The following is a 15,715-nucleotide window of genomic DNA, read 5'->3' on the forward strand; positions in this document are numbered from 1 at the left end:
GCTCACGAAGCACTAATTTTCTTTCATAAACACATTACCTACCAACTCTCTTAATAGTGAGTGCCATAATTCAGATCATCCTTACTGTGCAATGCTTCCTTAAAACCAACCCAACAGGGGTGCCTGGGTGGCTCAGTTGATAAAGTGTCCAACTCTTGATTTCAGCTCAGGTCATGATCTCACAGTTTCATGAGTTCGAGCCCCATGTCAGGCTCCATGCTGACGGTGTGGAGCCTGCTTGAGATTCTCTGTCTCCCTCTCTCCGTCCCTACCCTACTTGTGCTGACTCTCTCTCTCAAAATAAATAAACTTAAAAATTAAAAAAAAAAGCCTATTTCCCTTTAGAATCTAAATTTTCCAGGAATTTTTTAATTTAGCTTTTACTACGCCTACAGTTTTGAGAATGTTTTGATTTATAGTAAGGGCAGGGGAAAGAAATTAAATAATTGAGTGGCAGATTCCCAACTTTGCTTGTTATTGCTTTCACACGAATTACTTTCAAAATCTAATTACTCAAGTTGCTGTTTTGATATCAATCACAAACTAAAAGCCTAGCACGTATATTTGTTCATTTACTTATAATTTATACCTTCTTTCTAAAACAATTTCGGTAACTCTATCAAGTATATGACATTAGAGCAAATTCAATATTGAAGCGCTTCACTTCACAGTGGATAGCTGCCTTGAAAGTTAAGTACCCACTGGAGGAGTTCTCTGTACAAGGAGGTTTTTGTAAACTCTAACATGAAACTTTGTGTGAAGAATCCTTCATTGCACAAAGAGCCATCCCAATATCCTTTCAGTTTTGTAAGTTTAGCATGAAGGCATTGAAGTATGTCAGTATTATTTGTTAATGTTACTGGTTCACTTCAAATCTATACTTCACGTAAGTTTTCCTGTTAAGGACTGAATGGTGATCATGGAAGATTATTAGATGATTTTGCAAAAGGAAGGGAATCCTCCTGGTTGACCATTAACATCAGCAGCAGCTCACTCATAAATTTAAAAATGAGTTTGTCACTAGTTAGGTTTTCCTTCCCAAAGATAATGAAAGTTCATCAGGAACGTGGTGCCAAAACTGTGAAATGGCCTTGAAATGCTCATCCAATCCATTGGAAACCCCGAGACCCCTAACAGGTATTTCACAGATGAGTGTTAGGTCTTGGACATTCTGTACCCCATTTTGAATGTAGAGCCTTGGCACTGGAAAGGATGGCAGTGATCCTTGAACCCCATCTCCTCACTTTATTGCCGAGGAAGCTAGAGCCCCTCAGGTTGAGAAGATAACCCGCACCCCTGGGGTAACTCTTTTTAGTTTGCAAAAGCCTGTAATTTAATGCATGCATTCAGAGAGTCTCTGCTGAAACCGTGGGCTCCATAACTCCTAAATGATGTATAATTGAAAAATTAGGAAAAGGTAATCCTAAAAAAGCCATATAATGATATTCTGTACTTGAGTGGGTTCAAAGTATGAGTGTAAAAGAAATCTCCAGTCTGCTTGCAGTGGAGCATTTATCAATCTTTCCAATAATGAAACTGGCTCAAGAAAGCTTGCCCTGAATGCCCAGCTGGGCAGCAGGCTGTGAACATGTGGAACACACATTTTATCTTTTTATAACACCTTGACATTCAAGATTTCTCTTTTTCAAAAATTTTAAACAGAATCACTTTCTGGTAGGGGAGAAGTTAGCTTTAAGATATATGCAGGTGGTTCAGGGGTGTTAGTGTGACTTCCTACGTGAAAAATAACCACCAAACGCATCATCATTGCAGGCTGTAAATATAGCACTGTCGAGTGGGACAATGCTGCCTGTCAGCATGTAGCTTAGAAGTTTGGGAGTTTGATTTAAACTTAGTACAAAATTACTTCTTTAAGCCTTGGAGTAGTTTTTTTTTTTTTTTTTCTGTATTTCGGAATTTTTAATAACAGCTCAAATTAGATCTTTTACATAATCCAATCATGATCATTCTGTGTCCAAGTACAAAGTCAGACAAGGAATAGATTAAGATTTATTTTTACCAAAAGTAATGCCAAGGATCATTTTTATTCCTAAAGTCCATCTAAATGTCTAAAGCACATTATGACTTTAGGGTTCAATTTTCCTAAATATTCTTCCTGCTCTACTTTTCTTAAGGCGTGTATTACTGAAATGTTTAGGTGGTTATCACCGGATAGGTCAGAATAAGAATTCAAATTCCTGTGTGGCTTTCTCTCACTGGACACAATTCCCACTGAATAGGAAAGGAGCCGGATTACAGGCCACCAACTGACTCCATTGAGAGAAACTTTGAGGCGGGGCTTTTCTTGGCTTCAGCTCCCCTGACGGCCAGCAGGCTTCCTTTATGTCCCCTGGTCTTGTGAAGCATCCTGGGAAGCCAGCTCTTGTGTTATTCGTTACCTGTCTCAAACAGAAAGCTCCATGCTGTGTTCACTGACCTGCACAAACCGGACTTCACAATCTGCTCTGTATCACAGAACAGGAGCAGCCCAGTCATTTTGCCTTGACAATACACATTGTCTATTTGGGCATGGCACTGGCACAGAACTGCTTTCTCATTCTCAAAGTGAGCGGAACCAAACATGAGAGAAAGGATCCCGTTATTTTAGAATGTTCGCTGCTTGTCCCTCATTTGTGCGTCTTGTTAACACCCCACACCACCACACACACACACACCTCACCAGACTGTTTCACAGTATTTTTATGGTATGCGGTTTCCTATAGGATTTCCAAGCAGATTTTTTTAATGCTACTGTCAGTCCTAGCCTCAAGATTATCTCCCCTGCTTCTCTAAGCCCCTATATTGGACCAGAGGATTAGAAAAGATCAACAAGATGAAAGCAGCTTGCCTGGAACTTTAATAGTAAAGCCAAATGTGTATATTCCAGGATTCGGCAGTGCCAGCCCTCCAATGGAAGCAATATAATATTGTAGCTAAGAACCAGGCTTTAGCGTTAGAGGTGTTTGGATTCAAGTCTTGGCCTCATTGCTTACTAGGTGTGTGACCTGGGACAAGTTAGCCACTCTGTGTCTCCGTGTCCTCACCTGCAAAATAGAAAATATGACTCCACTTAACAAGACTGTGGTATGCAGTAAGTGAGGTGTCTAAAGTGATTAGCACAGCATCCAGCACAGAGTCAGCCCTCAGATCATTTATGTGTCTAGTAAACATTTTTAAGCATCCTGACATGAGCCAGGAATTCTAGACGAAGCAAACAAGACAGCAAAACTTCTGCCCTCATGAAGTTTGCGTACGTTTTGGAAGGTGAGGTGAAGAGATGCATAATAAATCAGAATACAGCTAAATTACCATGAGAATTCTAGATGATAGTAAGTGTTGCGAAGGCAGTGAGTAGGAGAGAGATCAGGGCAGGGGTCAAGATCACGTGTGTAGCAACCTGAAATAAGGCCGTCATGTCCCGTGAGTGATTGAAGAGGAGACATGGGAGCTGAGACCCAGAGGCCTCAGAGCAGGTTCTCTCACACCAGGTTACAGTGGTCCGAGCAGCCAATGTTTTATTTAAACCTTAATTAAGGACTTTAGCTGAAACCCTTGCAGAGCCATAACCATGGGCTTTTTACTCTTTTTTTAAAATTAAAGATACAATACTTTATTAATCTATGTAGCCAATACTAAGTAGTGTCCTATGAACTTGCATTTTGAAAGTTTACATTTGAAGCACAGTAATTGCTATTCTCACTCCTCATTAATGATTATTTTAGCATCTAAATACTCAGTGTTAGCTCCTGTTCATGGTTGTGCGCTATGCAGTCACACCCTCAGTTTCACACCCTCAGCAGCACCATGTCCGAACTGTTTGGGGAACGTTAGGGGAGGCCTTCAACTGCATTTTCCATGACCAAGACCTCTGCTTCCTTTCTCTGGGTGTGACAAAGCAGAAAGAGACAGACACAGATATGGGGTATAGTGACAGGAGGGCATAGGAAACACACAACCCCTCGGGTATTTTTCTGTCACGCGGGTAGAGTGAAATCCACAGCCCTCTCCCTTCTCCTTCTCATTTGAAAACTACTTTTGCTGCAACCCTGCAGCAAAAACACAAAACTACTCTCTCTGAAGAGCTGATATCTTCATAACTTCCCACCCATACCTTGTTATGGCGATTTCAGTAACAAAGAGACTTAATTAAATGGAATGCACTCCTTGCAAAGAACAAAAGGCCTTCCAAAAAAAATTGTTTTTTAAATTTTTGAACAAAGATTTAAATGGTTCTATCAAAATATAATGAGAATTGACTCTGTTTTGCAGTGAAATAAGTCAGTGAAACAAATTAAGGCAAATTGTCCACCTTGTGTCATTGGGCAGCTTAATTCATTGACTTTCTTATCTATTATCTTTTAATATAAATAAACCTGTAAAGGTATTAGTAACAAATGAGACCTTGAAAGGTAATGTAAATAAAACTAAAAGGTCTGCTTCCAATCTGAAAGTTACCAGCTTTATGCCCACCGATCTGATCAAGTTTAATAGGACTTGAAATAATAAAGTCTATCTGTCTTTGATAAAGAACTTACAAAGAGGCAGAACCAACAGACATTATGTCTTTGAAATAAGCCTGTCTGTTTGGGTCTCTGTTTCAAAGTTGTTGGTTTCTCTGACTCTCTGTTAATTATCCTGTCATGCAGTGACAGAAGAATGACGGACCATGCAAATCCAGGTGCGTCGTCACTGTAATGTGAAGAGAGTTTTCTTGGGGCTTTATCACTAGACCGTTATTCCGTAACATCTAAAAGAATTATCTTTACTCACCGTCATCTCTTCACCTCTGTCTCTCACTTATCATCTTATTCAGTATGGCTTACAGCCCCATCACTCCAAAGAAATTGCTCCCACGATGATTATCAATGGCCTCAGTGGATTAAATTTAGCACGCATTTTCCAATCTGTACTTTATCTTTTTCTGTCTGTAACATTCAGTGCTGTTGATCACACGATCCTTAAGGACTCTATTTTTTCTTTTCAGTTCCTCTGACATGACACCCTCCTGATTTCCCCTCCATCTTCATTGCTCCATTTTTTCCTTTGAGGGTCATTCTTCTCTACGTAGGCTGTTAATTGGTACAGCTTGTCAAGACTTGGTTTGTTCCAAGTCCTTTCTCCTATAAGACCCAGTACTGGTCTTAGATCATTTCTTAGATCATTTCAACCATGCCCAGGTTTTAATTATGTAAGCTGGCTCACAAATTCCTCTTCCCAGGCCAGGCTCCTCTCTGTGTTCCAGACTCTTACTTGACACTTGCACTTCAACAGTACAAAGCATTTCGACAATATGCTTAAAGCAAACTCATGATCTCCCTTCCAGTCTTAGCTTTCTTTTAGTGTTCCTGATCTTAGTGAACTATCTATCCAATGTGAAAGCCAGGAATCTAGACATCAGTCCTGACATCGTCTCCTCATCCAATCCATCAAGTCCTGTCGATTTTCTTTTCCAAATGTTCCTAGAACCTATCTATTTCTCACAGTCTGAACCCATCTATTTCTCACAGTCTCTACCTGTGCCTCCCCACCAAAGCCATCATCCTCTCTTGCCTATGTTGCTGTATGAGTCCACCGATTAATGTCCTGGCTTTTAGATTGTTCCCCTCTAAGTCATTCTATATCCTGAAATCTTTTCAAAACACAAATCTGAACTCTTAAGAACCAAAAGTCTTACCATGGCGTACAGGCCCAGCGTGGTCTGGCCCCTGAGTGATGCTCCAACCTCACTGAATGGCCTGCTCCTTCTTGCTGTACCTACTCCAACCCTCCTGGTCCCCTCTCAGTCCCTCATATAGACTGTGTGTGTCCAGTCAGGTTCAAGTCCAGAGACCGAAACCACACAGTTTATTTGAATGGGAGGAATGTAATACAGGGAATTACTAACTAAAACACTAGAAACACGAAGAGGTGATTAACTACTGAAAGGAATAAATGAGGATTCTAAGGGTTCTAGACATGGCAGGAGAGTAGTTACTGTCTCTAGAAAGGCTGGACAATAAAGAGAACCCTCCAATCCAAGATTGAGATTGTGACCTCATTGAAAGCATGTGGAACATGCAACCTTGTGGCAGCAAAACAACTACACTAAAAACCAAACAAACAGACAAACAAAAACTGTCACAGGGCATGGACTGAGCTGTTCTGTAGAAGGACTTTACCATTGCCAGAGGGTGTAGATAGACTGGAACTGCTTGAAGCCACTGCCAGTGCGGGGGATGCAGGGACCATGGCATGACTGCAGCTGGAGCCCTTCTGCTTGGCCCCCACCTCCTGTGATGAATAAGCATAACAACAAAGAACCAGAACTAGAAGAGAAGTGTATTCCTGTCCTCTTAGCCCTGCGTGGTCACTTTATTGCCCTCCACTGATAAAGCTAACATTCTGTGAGCTGGCAAAAGAGAATCGTTTGCAGGGGCCAGCTCCTGTATCACAAAGTAAGGCAAAGAAGGGTGGATTTGAGCCAAGAGAAAATAACTTGATAACTGGCACACAGGGCTTTCTCCTGCCTTAAATGCTGTCTCTGCCTGGAGTGCACTTTCCTGCCTTCTTACCTGATGAGCTCACAGGATCTATCTCTTGGGGAGTTACTCCTTGCTGTCCCTACATCAAATATACCAATTACAGATTGCAGAATGCTATGTACTTTTCTTTCATAACACTTACCATCGTTGTAATTCTACATTTGTCTGTGTGCTGGTGTGATTTATATGTCTTCCTAATACCCTGCAAGTTCTGGAAAGATGGGGGCCACATCTGTCTTTGATCACCATTCTTGTTCTGGTGCCTGAAACAGACACCAGACACAATAGGCACTCAGACAAACAAGCCTTTCTCATGGTCTTCACTGAATTATTAGTGATAGAATATGTAAAGTACAGGTTAAATTTAGTAAAGTGGCTATGCTGCTTTCTAAAGATAATTAGAGATTTTGTATTTCTGATTTTATTTTTTTTCAATATATGAAGTTTATTGTCAAATTGGTTTCCATACAACACCCAGTGCTCATCCCAAAAGGTGCCCTCCTCAATACCCATCACCCACCCTCCCCTCCCTCCCACCCCCCACCAACCCTCAGTTTGTTCTCAGTTTTTAAGAGTCTCTTATGCTTTGGCTCTCTTCCACTCTAACCTCTTTTTTTTTTTTCCTTCCCCTCCCCCATGGGTTTCTGTTAGGTTTCTCAGGATCCACATAAGAGTGAAAACATATGGTATCTGTCTTTCTCTGTATGGCTTATTTCACTTAGCATAACACTCTTCAGTTCCATCCATGTTGCTACAGAGGGCCATATTTCATTCTTTCTCATTGCCACATAGTACTCCATTGTATATATAAACCACAATTTCTTTATCCATTCATCAGTTGATGGACATTTAGGCTCTTTCCATCATTTGGCTATTGTTGAAAGTGCTGCTCTAAACATTGGGGTACAAGTGCCCCTATGCATCAGCACTCCTGTATCCCTTGGGTAAATTCCTAGCAGTGCTATTGCTGGGTCATAGGGTATGTCTATTTTTAATTTTTTGAGGAACCTCCACACTGTTTTCCAGAGTGGCTGCACCAATTTGCATTCCCACCAACAGTGCAAGAGGGTTCCCGTTTCTCCACATCCTCACCAGAATCTATAGTCTCCTGATTTGTTCATTTTGGCCACTCTGACTGGCGTGAAGTGATATCTGAGTGTGGTTTTGATTTGTATTTCCCTGATGAGGAGCGACGTTGAGCATCTTTTCATGTGCCTGTTGGCCATCTGGATGTCTTCTTTAGAGAAGTGTCTATTCATGTTTTCCGCCCATTTCTTCACTGGATTATTTGTTTTCTGGGTGTGGAGTTTGGTGAGCTCTTTATAGATTTTGGATACTAGCCCTTAGTCCGATATGTCATTTACAAATATCTTTTCCCATTCCGTGGGTTGCCTTTTAGTTTTGTTGGTTGTTTCCTTTGCTGTGCAAAAGCTTTCTATCTTCATAAGGTCCCAGTAGTTCATTTTTGCTTTTAATTCCCTTGCCTTTGAGGATGTGTATTTCTGATTTTAAAAGAAATTTATACTAATGAAGAAATTTTAAAAATGCAGTAAGGTTTAAGAAAAAAAAAAACAGAAACAACCACTGATAATTTCATTTCAGAATTTCTTAACTGCACAGATATATAGGATTTTTTAAGCCAAAGATCATATTATGTAGTATGTGAACTTTTGTATTCTTTTTCCTTAGCATGACATTACAGACATTACCTCATACCATTATATATTCTTTAAAGACATTATTTTAATGGCTACATTGTGTTCTTATGAATTTGACATATTTCTTTTTAATTCCCAAACTATTGTCCCTATGGATTGTTTCCATTTGTTTATTACTATTATAAATAATGCTATAGTGAATACTTCTTCTATATAAATCTTTGTAAACAACTATGATTATTTAATTGGCATATTTTCTTTTTTTTTTTTAATTTTTTTTTCAACGTTTATTTATTTTTGGGACAGAGAGAGACAGAGCATGAACGGGGGAGGGGCAGAGAGAGAGGTAGACACAGAATCGGAAGCAGGCTCCAGGCTCTGAGCCGTCAGCCCAGAGCCTGACGCGGGGCTTGAACTCACGGACTGCGAGATCGTGACCTGGCTGAAGTCGGACGCTTAACCGACTGTGCCACCCAGGCGCCCCAAATTGGCATATTTTCTTAGAAGTGGAATTATTGGGGTCAAAGAGTATGAATATTTTTGTAATTCTTAATATATTGCTGTCCACAAAGATTGGACTAATCTCATTGTTTTCATTTGTAAAACTGACAATTGGGCAATGGAACATTTTAAAATGTTTAATTTCCATTTGCATTGTTCTTTGTGAATATTTAAAAACACTAAGATTATGATCAAAGAACTAATTTATTATTATTATTATTATTATTATTATTATCAGTTATCATAAAACACTAACATATTCACTTAACTACTTTTAAGTGAATGTAATATGCTTTAAGCAACACAGACATTAGAAATTTTAGGCATAATTTTATAACAACTAAATTGTACTGTGTCTTTTTATCAATTTTTTCTAAGTAGAACTACTTCACAATACTTTACAATGTTAATCATCATCAGACAATGTGTTTTACTGTGTATTAGGAAGATCTTAACTCAGTGGCTTAAAATAATTTCTTTAGACCTACTCTTATGGTTATACATTTCTTAAACTTAGATCTGAATTCTATGTATACTTCTTTCAGCCTACTTATAAGTACATAAAACTTTCACTGAAAAGTAAAGTCTAACAAGAAAAAAGAGTTTTCAGAAACTTCCAAGTCTGAACACATACATGTCTATACATATATTATGAAAAATCTTTGAATCCAAGTCCTGTATTTCTCCCAAGAGGAAGATTTGTTTTCTTTGGTACTGTTAGCAAAAAAACAACCACCACAGTTTATGTTTTGTTGTGTAAAATAAATCCACACAAGAAGCAATCAAATGTGACCTATAACGAAGAAAAAGATTAGAAGCAGAACAATATTGCTCATGAATAAAGAAGCAAAATCTTCAACAAAGTATTAGCGAATTAAAGTAAGCAATATATAAAAAAGATAGTACACTATGACCAAGTGTGCTTTTTCCCAGGAATGCAACGTTGGCTTAACATTTAAAAACCAATTAATGTAATTTTCTGTGTTAACAAAACAAAAGAGAAAAGCAATATGGTCATCTCAATTAGTGAAACAAAATCACTTGGCAAAATAATAAAAACTCCCAGAAAACTAGGAATATAAGAGAATTTCCCAATAAGCATATGAAAAATCTGCCCTACAGTTAATATCATATTTAATAATAAAATGTTGAATGCAGTTTCCCTAAGATCAGAGCAATGCAAGGACTGCAATTCTACATTGCACTAACCTAGGATTCCTAACCTTTGGAAAGAAAGAAGTTAAACTGCATTTAAGGATGTCATTATTATTGCCTATAAAGAAAATTTTAAGAAATCTACAAAAAAAACTAATAAGGAAATTAACAAAGTATCTAGGTATAAAGTTCAATATATAAAAACTCAGTTGTATTTTTGCATTCTAGCAGCCAACAATTGGGAAATGAAATTTTTAAAAATACTATACAATAACCTAAGATACATAAAATACCTATGAATAAATTTAACTAAAGTTGCTCAAGACACTAAAAACTGAAAAACAATGCTGAGACCAGTTAAAGAAAAGCTAAATAAATGGTATGATGTACCATGTTAAAAGATCAAAAGATGCAATATTGTTAAGATACTGATTATCTACAAATTGATTTGTAGATTCAACTCAAGCCCAATCAAAATCCCATCCGATTTCTTGTAGAAAGATACTGATTGTTTTTGTAGAAGTAAGCTGATTCTTTTTAAGTTTATTTATTTTGAGAGAGAGAGAGAGAGCTCAAGCAGGGGAGGGGCAGAGAGAGAAAGAGAGAGAGAATCCCAAGCAGGTTCCACGCTGTCAGCATGGAGACCAATGCAGGACTTGAGCCCCCAAACTATGAGTTCATGACCTGAAATCAAGAGCCAGAAGCTTAACTGAGCCACCCACGTGCCCTGAAATAAGCTGATTCTTAACTCTGCATTGAAAAGCAAAGGTCCTAAGATAGCCAAAACAATCTTGAAAAAGAAGAGCAAAGTTGGAGGGCATATATGACCTGATAGACTCGTTATATAGCTACAGTAAACAGGAAATGTGGTGTTAGGGGTAAGTATAGACAACTACATCCATGGAATAGAATGTGGTCCAAAAATAGACTACACATATATAGTCAATTGATTTTCAGCGAAGGTACCAACACAATTCAGTGGGGAAAGGTGAACTCAGGTTTACTATGCTATGGTCTTAGGCTACATTTTCACATTTTACATATTAGTTGTTAAAGGCAGAGAGACTGTGTCTCATTTATCTCCTATGAATAAGCCAGTGCTAGCACGTAGTGGGCCTTCCATATATGTCTGTTGAGTTAGATTGAATCAGAAACCAGAATGATACTCAGAAAGATATACACCATGTGTGTTAGGATTTGATAAATATCTTTAACAAAGGGAAGGCTCAGGTGATAGTTAAATTCAAAAACATTAAAGCTTCTAAGAGCCATTCTTAAGATTAAACTAAAATATATAAAAATTAAATTGTATATATTTATTGAAATCTGGGCAGATTGGGTGTTTCCAGAGATAACGTTTCTTTCTAAGATGTAACTACTTGGGTTCAAGTATTTGATGAATATTGGATAAAGTCACAGCCAGGGACACATATCAAACTAGGCTCCCTCTAACTAGAAGGGTCCCAGGCATGGAAAGTACCAAAGTAATGCTGATTCATTCATTCATTTTTTCAGTATTCATCATGGTACCTACTATGCACCAAGCATGTAGTGATGAACTAGACATATATCACTCTATCACCACTTATCTCATGTAGAAATTGCAGAGGATATTTTAAGGTTTCACTAAAATCAATACTCTCTTAGCGTAGAATTAATAGTGATTGCAGATTTTAGACCAATAATCTCACGCTCCTTCTGATTTAGATTAATGCTCCTCAGTAGAAATATAATGTGAGCTACAGATGTAATTTTTAAATTTCTAGCAGCCACATTAAAAAAGTAAAAAGAAACTGGTAAATTAGATTGGGTAATATATTTTATGTAATTTAATATACACAAAATGTTATTTTGACATGGTCAATATTTTTTAAATTATCCAAGAAATATTTTTAATTCAGCACATCTCAATTTAGGCAAGCCACATTTCAAGTGTTCAGTAACCACATATAGCTAGTGACTACCTTGTTGGACAGGGATAGGAATCAACTCTTGGTAAGCTACAGGCTGGTGAAGTTTACAAGTAGATTCCAGAAAGATAAAGAACCGATGGTACTTCTGGCCATAATGTTAGAGGGAAATCACTGTATCCAGGAAAGAACCCCCATTATTCTGTTGCTAGAAATGTCAGGATTCGTGGTTAAGATGAACCTAATTCTGTTATAGCTGAGTAACTCACCACCAGCTTTTATGTGAAAGAGCCCCAGAGCTTTACTATATTTGGAGACAGATCTGTACAGCCAACGTGCAAATATATCCAAGTCATCTTTGAGAATTTCAGATCTTCCCAGTGTTCAGTGATTTCCACCAATAATGAGACAGCTTTGCAGGACCCTAAAAAAAACCTGCTACTCAGATTTCTCAATGGGTATTTGTTGCATGAATGATGAAACGAAGCAGTAGCCCACATACCAGTTCTCTGAGACACAAACAAAATATTTTCAGCTCTAGGTCACTGAACTCATGCTCATTTGCATGCTTGCCTTCCATTTAAAATTCTAAAGCATCCAAAAGAATAATTTTTTTCCCTTCATTCTAAGGTCATTATTTCCATTAAGCTATAATACAAATCCCCTTATTTTCAAGAATAAGACTAATTTACTACACTATGCACAATAAGCTATATTTTAGATTCTCAATTTATACTATTTCACCAAGGCTGAATCTTCTCTATGATTTACAGAGGGAATGAATTGGAGCCAGCCTGTCCTTTATCACAATTTTAACAAAACATTTACAGACTCATCAAAAAATTAGTTTTCCATCTTTTCCAGTAGAGTTTCTCCAGGTGGGTGGTGCCATCCACCTTCACCCCAACAGAATCACCTGGCAAGTAGAATCATGGGCCCACTGCTGAATCAGAATCCCTGGATGTGTTGTCCAGGAATTTGCATTTGTAACAAGCACTGAGGGAGAACTCACACACACTAAATCTTGACAACCACTGCCCTATACAGAAGTTCTCCTTTAGTATGCATAAAGATAAAATTGTATACTACCATTTAAATCTGTTTAAATCTGTTTACTACCATTAAGTACCATTTAAATCTGTTTACCATTTAAATCATTGCTGGAGGAAATGGTGTTTTCAGTATTTAACTTGTTCACTGCCTTTGCTGAACATTTCATTGTGTAATGTAATTTACCTTTAAAGAGTATTCATCATTCAGACCATAAAATATATGCTGTGCTTTCTTGATATATAGATTATGAATGATGGATTCAAGTAAAGTCAAATTTACACTTGTCTTAAATAGGCTAATGTCTAAAATCAAATTGACTAAGACCCAGATCATATTCTTTTGCACTTTCTGAGTACAGTCTCTATAATGTTTGTGACAAGTGTTAGGAAAAATGTTCTTTGTTCTTTGTTTTTGTTTTCCTATGAAATCATTTTAAGAGTACTTTAATTCAGTCACAATTTTACAGATAGCTATTGAGCCAGACACAGTACTAGGCTTCAGAAATGAATCCGATTTCAGTATTTGACTTCAAGGGAGTCCTAGCCTCCTCAAGGCAAGGATGAAGGGCAGACACATAAGCCTTGTGTTAAAATACAAGGCAGTAAGTTTTTAAGAGGCAACATGAGAGCAGAGAGAAGTGAGGCAGGGTGAAAGGGGCTGGGATTCATAGAGATGACGTTGTGCGCTGTTTGAAAGTGAGCCACAGTCAGCCAGAAAAGTGAAGTCATTCTTACAGGCTCATGCAGGACATAGGGAAGCTCAGAACATTGGTCTCCTGGGTCTAAACCTGCACTCTTTCTACTACACTCAGCTTTCTCTAAGAACCTAGCCTTCAAAACATGCTGGCTTCCCTTTTTTTACACCCATAGCTTTCTCTGGTTGTGAGTAAGATGTTAAGGGTGATACATTTCCTTCTCAGGCCACTAAGGTGCCATTTAATTCACTCCAGCAATAACTAATAGAAACCTACCTTTAAAAGATGCTGAAAGCAATGTGCTGCTAATTTATTGCTACATCTATTAAAGCTCCAGAGAGAATTTGACTCCCTAGATTTTAAATATAGTTGAGATATTATGATGTTTCCCAATTTAATCCCTCCATAAATTAAGTGAAATGATTATAGTACCTGTTGTCACTTCATTCTTGCCCTATCTCCAATCACTCTTCTGCCTTCATTAATTCAGAATAAAATACTACAAGACATTAATGTAGCGCTTGGAGATAGGAGGGCTGCATTTTTATAGCCTCCATATGAAATCATACTTAAAGATGCCTATACCTTTACTGAATGGGGAAAAAAAAATCTTCTCATCTCCTAATAAATAACCTTTGTTATGAGTGAAGAAATCAAGGCTCAGAGATGTTAAGTGGCTTGGCCCAGGGTCACCGTGCAAGTAATTACCAGAGCCAAAACACCCACCCCAGGTCTACCAACTCCCAAGTGCAAGGCTGTATTTTCTAGTACATCCTCAAATCTTCTAGAGATTCTATTAAAACAGTTTCCTCACTGCTTGCAATGAAGGACATTGTTGCCAACATGTAAACAAAATGAAAATCTTGGCACCCCCCCCCCCCCATCACTTTCTCATCAGTGTTTTTAGCTTATCACTTCACAGTCATTATTTGGTGTTTTCTTACAGAAGGCAACAGACCACTGCAACAGAAACTGTCCTTAGATGGGAACCCCAAACCTATACATGGAACACCAGAGGGGTCAGATGGCCTACAGTGGTCAGCTGAGCAGCCTTGTAACCCAAGCAAGCCTAAGGCAAAAACATCTCCTGTTAAGTCCAATACCCCTGCAGCTCATCTTGAAATAAAGCCAGATGAGTTGGCAAAGAAAAGAGGTAAAGTGATTTCTTTTGCACAAATGATTCAACCTATTTTACACACACAGAGAAGTGCCAGAATGATAGAACTTTCCAAAAGATGCTGCTTAGTGAAGAGAGATGCACATGAAATTGCCTTTCTTTCTGTGACCAACATAGATTGAAAAGTAGATGTGATTCCTCCCATATAAATCAAAGGTCTCGAGTGTTTAAGAGGAATTACATCCCCTTTCTCTGCCTCTCTGTGGTCATTCTTCTCTTTGTAGGCATGGATAAATTTGCACCACAAATACTTTCTACCCCAATGTCTTAGGAAGCAAATGTTAATGCAGGAGCTCTTTTAGTAACTTGAATGCTGAATGTTTCCCAGACACACATGTTCTTAACTTGCATTGAATGAAGATGAATCCAGAAGCTGATGATGTCTTCTTTATATGATCTTCTTCATGTAAATTCAGTTCTGTGTTAGAACCTTCAGACAATGTAACACCGAAAGAGGGTTTTATATCTGACACGCTATATTTTATTATTTTTTGAGCTTTGCTATACTTTATACATAACTGGCATTAAAAATGAAAGGGGATAAATCACTTCCTTTCTGATTCCCAGCAGATTAAATAATATTCTTCTCATTCAGCCTTAGTTGTATCTGATTTCCTTGGCTTTGGTTTGATATACTTCCTTACTTTTCTGGAGGGAGATTTCTTTCTTCTAAGAAACATGGCCTTGTTGGGATAAGTACAATCCGCCTATTCGCACTGTACTATCTGTGTACCTTGGTGACGGTTTCAGGAAGTCAGGCAAGATTGGCGCCTCCAGAGCAGCTTTCAGTGCTGTTGCTCTAATTACAGTGCTGGCTCAGGACTGATGGGCCAGAGCCAGCGTACCTGGCACCAATGCTCCATCCTCTCTCTAGCTCATTTGTACCTCTCCCAATCTCCATGTCATTTTCCTCTTCCAAAAGCCCTGCTGGCTTCTAACCACACAGAGTGGTGAGAGCCAGCAGCACAAATGGTCTTTAGACATATCAGATTCTAAGAAACTGCAGTTCGTGATAGAACATGATGATCAGAGCCTCTTTCCAAAGC

General features: G+C 38.3%; 1 protein-coding gene across 6 annotated transcripts in view; it reads left to right on the plus strand.

The window, feature by feature from the left end:
- Positions 1-15,715, plus strand: part of SPATS2L (spermatogenesis associated serine rich 2 like) — a 166,792-nt gene that overhangs the window by 114,639 nt on the left and 36,438 nt on the right. For 5 of the 6 annotated variants that reach the window (XM_045034254.1, XM_023259588.2, XM_023259589.2 and 2 more), the window contains one exon: positions 14,439-14,645. The exons of the other annotated variant lie outside the window; for it this stretch is intronic. In XM_045034254.1, the coding sequence (XP_044890189.1) occupies positions 14,439-14,645 (207 nt within the window). The remainder of the gene's footprint in view (positions 1-14,438; positions 14,646-15,715) is intronic. 6 annotated transcript variants of the gene reach the window in all.

This window comes from Felis catus, chromosome C1 (assembly GCF_018350175.1).
Source record: "Felis catus isolate Fca126 chromosome C1, F.catus_Fca126_mat1.0, whole genome shotgun sequence".
Classification (NCBI taxonomy): domain Eukaryota; kingdom Metazoa; phylum Chordata; class Mammalia; order Carnivora; family Felidae; genus Felis; species Felis catus.